The 8,460-nt window shown below is 32.6% G+C and overlaps 1 protein-coding gene across 1 annotated transcript; it reads left to right on the plus strand.

The window, feature by feature from the left end:
• Window positions 1–6,147: 6,147 nt before the first annotated feature.
• On the plus strand, window positions 6,148–8,108 carry LOC107784748 (isoflavone reductase homolog A622). The gene is made up of 5 exons (NM_001325386.1): window positions 6,148–6,428; window positions 6,660–6,794; window positions 7,015–7,252; window positions 7,356–7,559; window positions 7,695–8,108. The coding sequence occupies exons 1-5, from the start codon at window positions 6,240–6,242 to the stop codon at window positions 7,859–7,861; spliced, it is 933 nt and encodes a 310-aa protein (NP_001312315.1). The 5' UTR covers window positions 6,148–6,239; the 3' UTR covers window positions 7,862–8,108.
• Window positions 8,109–8,460: the final 352 nt, after the last annotated feature.

Here is an 8,460-nt window from a genome sequence, read left to right on the forward strand (position 1 = left end):
GTTAGCTTCATAAACCCCCCGTGTTGAACAAAACCATGAATTACCCTGTTAGTATGATTAACTCTGTTTGTGTTGTGTGTATATAATTGATTGATTAGATGTCAATGTTCAGTTTGTTCATATAAGTTTAAATCATTTTTGGCATTCTGTTTGGTTTTAATTTCGATGGTTGATGGTCTGATTAGTTTAAAGTTCTGTTTGATTGTACACAATGTTCTGAATCCTGGGAGTCTTAGTATTTAAGGTATTTTTTGCCTTAAAACCTTTGAATTGGTTATAGTTGTTGTAGTTAATTGAATTCAGATAGTGGTTGGATTTTGAGTAGACTGGGGAGGTTTAATGCAGGTTGAAAGGGAGTAGGTAGGGCAGTAATTTCAGGGGTGTTTGGGGAATAAAATAGTTAGTATGATACTTTATTGCTAGTGCTTTATCAATGGGGTATTAATTAATCCTAATGGGAAACCAAAGGAAGTGGAGGGGCTGAAATTAAGGGAAAGTTTTCCTTAGTGGCTGATTCATTAGAAAAGCAGTTTAGTGGCAGATTTGAGTGGAAAAATCTGCCTTGGATAACAGAAGGGGGTCCGGGCAATAGGAAAGGCGGGGAAAATAAGTTGTATAAGAAGGGGTGTTGGGACTGATTTCTAAAAAAAAAGACACACAGAGATATACAGAACACAGAAGAAAGAGGACAGACAGAAAAGAGATATACAGACAGAAAAGAGAGATAGAAAAAGAAAAACAGGAAAAAAAGCACACACACACACACAGAAAAGAGAAAACAGAACAGAAAAATAGAGAAGAAAGAAAGAAAAATCAGAAATATTGTTTCCTCATATCTGTTCGGGTTTTTTTGGTGATACTGTTTGATTGAATCTGAAATTTTCTTAAAATTTCTGCTACTATTCGTCTGGTTTTCACGGTTTCTGTCGGTTTTGCTCAAATCTGCTGAATTGTTTGGCATTTTATTTCTGCTGTTGAGCTTCTTGTGCTGCTACTACTGAATACCAACTCTTTTACCCTCATTTCCAGGTATGTAAAGACATTTGAATCTTGAAGTAAATATAGATGAGAGCCTATGAAATCAAGCTGAAATTGTTATTTTGTTCTTTCAAAACAGGAGCTATTTTGTTTTATTTTTCTGCACATTTATCTCGTCAAGCATCAGATTTTTTCTAGTTGATGTAAGAGTTTCTTGTTTGTATATGGCATGTTAATGGTTATGTGTATAACCATAAGTGAGAGGAAAATTGGCATAATCCGTTACGATATTGGGATATTCCAAAAGGTTTAGATGTGTATTTGCGGTATATAATGTCAATTTGTTTAATCAAATTTGTAAATTAATTTTCTTTCTTAACAACAAATGGCCATTTATTTTAGGAATGCGATTAACCCATTTCCTTATAAATAGTATATAGAAATAATGTCAATGATTTGTACAAAGTATAGATTTAGTATTTGTAAATAGCTTGCATAAGCCGAGATAAAAATTGGTTTGATCTTATTTATCCCAAACTCAATCATCGTAAGCAAATTAACCAAATAATTTGACCTTTGGACTAAGAACTAGTCGTGTAGAAGAAGTCGGATTTATAAATACGAATTGCAACATTTTAAGTCAAAGATATGCAAAGTAGAGTTCGCTCCGAATAGAATAATGGAAATTCTTCGAAAACTATTAGTTTGCTTATCAATTAAATTTTTCCTAGTTGTTACACGTAATTCGCTTTTGGTAAGTTTTCAAACATATACACTTAGTCTTAAGCTTAGGAAAATGATAAATAACTTGTGCATATAATTATCAAGTATTAAAAAATACATAAGCAAAAATACGAATACCGTATTCACGATAAAAATGGTAGTTTTAGTTGCGCGTTATTTATTTATTTTTCATCTCATTAATTCTTTTAATTTGAATAGTTTTGAGGTATATAATTCACACGTTTAAAATATAATCTGTGGTCAACACCTAATAAATTTTGATTTTTAAGAAATCTCAAGACATTCCATTCGGTGATTTCCCATGGTTCTCATATTTAAAAATTAAATGGACATAATAAACAGTTGTAGAAAATTTATATTACCATCAAAAAATATTTTGTGTAATTGGGGACACGTTCGCGTGACATGATTACATTTCTAAAGACAATTCGGAGTATGCGTTCGCGCAACTTCGAGCAAACTTTCTTAATAAAAGGGTTTTTTCGGAGGATATTTAAATTAAATTAATTTCATATAACCCGAGATGTGCAGTTCACTATTTAATCATACAAGAGTGACGAATGTTCGTAATTTTATTTTAAGCACGCGCAATTTCGGCCATAATATATTTTTATAATAAAAATATAAAAAAAATATTATCAATCTTATTGTGTACACGTATGCGTGACACGATTCTTTACATTTATAAAAAAAATTTATATAATACGAATATACGTACGCGTGATTCGTTTCAAGGAAGGTCTATAATTGTAAACAATCTAACCAAAAGCGGTAACCAAATCATGCAACAAGAAAAATATTTAGTAAATCAAGATAATTAGGCCAAGTATAAAAATGGTTAAGCGACCGTGTTAGAACCACAGAATTCGGGAATGCCTAACACCTTCTCCCGGAGTAACAGAATTTCTTACTCGGATTTCTGGTTCGCAGAATGACAAACAGAGTCATATTTTCCTCGATTCGGGATTAAAACCGGTGACTTGGGACGCCATAAAATTCCCAAGTGGCGACTCTGAAATAAATAAACAAATCCCGTTTCGACTGTCCTTTAATTGGAAAAAACTCCTTCACCCCTTGCGGGGCGGAAAAAGGAGGTGTGACACTTCCCTCTAAACTGGTGTTTCATTCCTCTGAAAACTGTTGGGGATCACACCGGTGTTTTATTCAAAAATATGTTATTTTCCTTCTTCAAAGACTACTTCCTTTAAAGCTGGCGCTTTCTTTCCACTGGAACTACTTCCCTCAACATCAAAAAGGAAAAATTTGTTGAGAATTGAGTTTTGATGATTAATAGTTGTGTGCTAAGAATCAGGTTCTCAAAGTAGCTGGTGAAGGTCCTTATAAGGTTTTATACAAAGTTACTGCAGTTCCATATTGCTGGGAAGGACTTTTGATGTTATAATGGTTGTTTCCTAATGATATTTGACAGGATATCTGGTAGATATGACTCACAAGATTTTTGGAGTCCTCAGGACTTCAGGATTTGCAAGCAAACGAGAGTTTAACTATGTGTAGGACTCCCAAAGATTTCGAAGCATTGAGAAGTTAAATACTTTGCCTATGGACTGTCGAAGTTTATCCTTTTGCACATCAACTAAAGAACATAGAACAACATTTTCAGTTCAACACTCAATTCTCTCATCAAGTGTGTTCTGAAAGTCATTTTCTTGAGTCTGTTTAGTTTGTGTGTATTAGGAGATTGAGTTGTAATCAAAATATTAGTTGGAGTATTGTCTGAGGGTGCAAGTTAGAGTAACTTGTAAATTCATAAAACAAGTAGAAGTATGAGAAGTGCGAGGGCATTAGGTTACATGTGTTGTAATCAGTACATTTGGCTATGCTGTTCTAGTGAAATTAGAGTTAAAATCCTATGTGGTAGGTCGTGGTTTATGCACCTTTGAGCCAGGTGATTTTCTACGTAAAAATTAATGTTTTTACTTTACTGTTTATTTTATTTATGCGTAAGGAGTAAGACAAAGAACCAAATTTTTCAATAATTGAGAAAGACACTCAAATTAAGAACTTGCATATTGTAAGTAGGGATGTGCATTTGGATCGGATATTCGAAATTCGAACCGATCCGCTCAATTTCAAATTTCGAAATTTAAATTTTTGATATTTTGATCGGATTTTAGATTATGTTTATTAAAATTTGATATATCCGGATCAGATACGGATTGGTATAATTTTAACCCGACCCGGTCCGAAATGCGAAATTATTAGGGCATGTATTAACACTAAACTTTAATTTTGGATAGCTAGTACTTCCTTTACATCTTCCTCCAAGTTATTACCTTTACAATTGCTGGATTAAACTACATTGACACCATAGTACCCTCATAATTGCAGAAACGTGAATTTTTCTTGTTGTATTGCCTCTTCTAGAAAGAAAATATAAGTATGAGTTTTTCAACTTAGAGGCATAACAACTCAAACCTCCGGAGAAATATTTTCTTAGAGATGCAATGCTGATAAAAGGGATGAAAAAGCAAAGGGATATTTGTATTAGCATAGAACACAGAAGAAGCAGTAAGGCAGATGCATTAGCCGATTAGATTATCAATAGCCTTAATAATATGTATAATTCGATCCGAAAATTCAAAATATGTATCCAATCCAAACTTTAAAATTCGATCAGATCCGATATTATTTCGGATCGGATTCGAATTGCATTTTGTAGAATCCGAAATTCAAAATTTTAATCTGAAATGTGCTAAATCCGATCCGATTTGATCCAAGCACAACCCTAATTGTAAGTATCTGAAACTGATTATTTCATTGATTTGCTTCAAAAAACAAAGTATTAGCAGAAAATGATATTTTTATATAGAAGTAATGTAAAGCTTTTAAAAGCCACCGTTCCTTTTTTTTTTCTTTTTTCTTTTTAAATGCTTTTATTAATTTCGCTGCCACTCAATTTCAGTTCTAGTCCCAGATTTCTCTCACATGGCCCTATTTTCATAATGCATGAAATAAGTGTTATTATATGTAACACAATCACTATGTTATTATTAAGTTTAGGTAGGTACCATGCCTCCTCAGTAATGTTCCTTGCAATTGATTCCTCCGGCTAAATCTAGATCTCTCTTATGTTTCATGCACGTGGAAAAAAAAGAAGTTTGGTTTTTTTTGGTTCTTATTGCTATTTAAATGTGGTAGGTGAGAAGACTGGATTAAATAAATAACAAACCGTATTCAACTTTTCCGTCCTGTATTATATTTATTATTACAGTAAATAGCAACAAAATATTAAAAGAAAATGAGAATGAGGATCTTTTCAAAATTAAATTTCTTTAAAATAAACAGAATGTTGTTCCCTACAGGCTACAGCTACACGTAAGAAAAGTACAACAAGTCTTTTCTTTTGTCCTTATCGATATCTGAACGCAATAGGTGGGAATATTGGATCGAAAAATTAAACCCACTATTGCCTGAAAGATAAAAAATATAAAAATTCTCTAATAATTAGTTCTTTAATACAACACATGACAAAATGTAATTCTTTATATTATGGCAAGATTCGATTCCTTATACTAGCACCACTTTGGCAGCAAGAAATCAATATTTAATATTAAAACAAAATATGACACAGCATTATTTTTCTATATTATGGCAATATATAATTCTTAAAAATTAGTTCTTTAATACAACAATATATGACAAAATGTAATTCTTTATATAATGACAAGATTCGATTTTTAGCACCACTTTGGCAGCAAGAGATACATATTTAATATTAAAAAAATATGAAAAACAATTATATTTTATATTATGGCAATATATAATTCTTTATATTAGCACCACTTTCCAGCAAGATAAAATATTTAAAATCAATTTCTACTTTGAACCACTATCCCCTGCTCTAAAATAATTTGTTTATTTCAGGGGATTGGAAAATGACTTTAAGTTATATATTGTTAGTGTAAAACGAATTTGATCACCTAAAGAATATTTACAAGTAAGCCTCTATAAAAAGTAATTAAGGTTTGTAATCTTAAAAGAGAGCATATTACATGTTGTAATTGGTAAATGTGACCTGATAGTGTACAAAATAATTTAAGCTAACCGTGAACTAATTAAATTTATATATATATATATATATATATATATATATATATATATATATATATATATATATATATATATATATATACACACACACACACACACACACACACACACACCCATCGGAAGGATTCAACCCTCCCTTATATGCGGCTCGCTATATAATATTTTTTTTAATTATTTTCTTACATGCTCATCTAGTAGGTAATGACACAGCTAGACGCATGGATCAACATTCTAAGACAGATCATCACAAATTTATTAATGGTATGATATCGTAATTCCATGTGTTAGGTTAATTGTGCAAAATTCCCTAGCTTGAATTTGCCTATAAGTACCAGCGTTAATATCAGATTCTCCACAGCATTTCATACAAAAATCCGATTTAATTCCTAGTTTCTAGCCCCTCCACCTTAACCCGAAGCTACTTTTTTTCTTCCCCTAGGAGTAAAATGGTTGTATCAGAGAAAAGCAAGATCTTAATAATTGGAGGCACAGGCTACATAGGAAAATACTTGGTGGAGACAAGTGCAAAATCTGGGCATCCAACTTTCGCTCTTATCAGAGAAAGCACACTCAAAAACCCCGAGAAATCAAAACTCATCGACACATTCAAGAGTTATGGGGTTACGCTACTTTTTGTATGTACTCGCAAATTACTCTTTTTCCACACCATCTTTTTTGTATAAATTTAAATTACATACATCGACAATAGAAGAAATATATTTTAACTTGTTATACTAATAAGTAACTTGTCTTATGTTCCAGATCACTGATACTACTATTTATGATGGACGGTTACCTGTGATTATCTTTTTATGTAAGATATTACAATTTTTGATATGATGTTAATATTTTTATTCTGATATTAGGGAGATATATCCAATCAAGAGAGCTTACTCAAGGCAATCAAGCAAGTTGATGTGGTGATTTCCACTGTCGGAGGACAGCAATTTACTGATCAAGTGAACATCATCAAAGCAATTAAAGAAGCTGGAAATATCAAGGCAAGGAAATTATAACTTCTTGATATAAATATATTAATTGTAAAATTACCACACAAACGAGATAAATTTAGGACAGGTTCTATGCATCAAATGAACATGTTACTTTTGGTTCAAACTATCTTTACATATATAAAAAATAATTAAAATGTGCATATATATTCTAAACCAACTTTCTACATATGAAGTTTGTTTTAATAGCAAAAATATTTGTGAGTTGCAGAGATTTCTTCCTTCAGAATTTGGATTTGATGTGGATCATGCTCGTGCAATTGAACCAGCTGCATCACTCTTCGCTCTAAAGGTAAGAATCAGGAGGATGATAGAGGCAGAAGGAATTCCATACACATATGTAATCTGCAATTGGTTTGCAGATTTCTTCTTGCCCAACTTGGGGCAGTTAGAGGCCAAAACCCCTCCTAGAGACAAAGTTGTCATTTTTGGCGATGGAAATCCCAAAGGTAATGACTTAATCAAAAGCCCTCTATGTTTTCATCACATCAAATAGATAAAAAACTGAAGACTCTAATAGTGAGGCTGACGAGTTCATTCATTCTATTTCAGCAATATATGTGAAGGAAGAAGACATAGCGACATACACTATCGAAGCAGTAGATGATCCACGGACATTGAATAAGACTCTTCACATGAGACCACCTGCCAATATTCTATCCTTCAACGAGATAGTGTCCTTGTGGGAGGACAAAATTGGGAAGACCCTCGAGAAGTTATATCTATCAGAGGAAGATATTCTCCAGATTGTACAAGGTAACATATATAACAACCACCTCTTAATATATAATATATTTTTTAAATATGGTACAAACTAAAGGCTTCATCTGCCACTATTTCTACATTCTATATCTCTTTAATACTTGTGCTGATAATATCCATCTTTCACAGAGGGACCTCTGCCATTAAGGACTAATTTGGCCATATGCCATTCAGTTTTTGTTAATGGAGATTCTGCAAACTTTGAGGTTCAGCCTCCTACAGGTGTCGAAGCCACTGAGCTATATCCAAAAGTGAAATACACAACCGTCGACGAGTTCTACAACAAATTTGTCTAGTTTGTCGATATCAATCTGCGGTGACTCTATCAAACTTGTTGTTTCTATGAATCTATTGAGTGTAATTGCAATAATTTTCGCTTCAGTGCTTTTGCAACTGAAATGTACTAGCTAGTTGAACGCTAGCTAAATTCTTTACTGTTGTTTTCTATTTTTCGTCTTATTCCACATATTGTACGCTTATGTGTGTGTTTAAAACGGACTACTATGTATTCATTTAATGAATTTTGCACTATGTTGATCGGCACTTCATCTTTAATTAGAGTAAAGTTCAGTTTAACCCTTTAACTTTTGATGCTTATGAAACAGTATTTTCACCGGATTTTCATCGAGCTTAGCTGTGTCAATGGCTCTTTAAAAACCGATAGAATTGACCGAGCATGTCTCGATCCAAATCTAGTATCTAGACTGCAATAGGGCATCCAACAAGCCATTACCCCTGTTAGGTGAAACTAGTAAGCTGAACATACTGATAGTATGAAATGAACAAGATGTGGTAAAAATAAAGATGTCTCATGCTAATAAATGCGGAAATACAACAGTCTAGGTATAAAATGCAAAAGAGACTATGTCACGTAGCAAACTTTAAAGTACTGGTA

This window comes from Nicotiana tabacum, chromosome 16 (assembly GCF_000715075.1).
Source record: "Nicotiana tabacum cultivar K326 chromosome 16, ASM71507v2, whole genome shotgun sequence".
NCBI lineage: Eukaryota > Viridiplantae > Streptophyta > Magnoliopsida > Solanales > Solanaceae > Nicotiana > Nicotiana tabacum.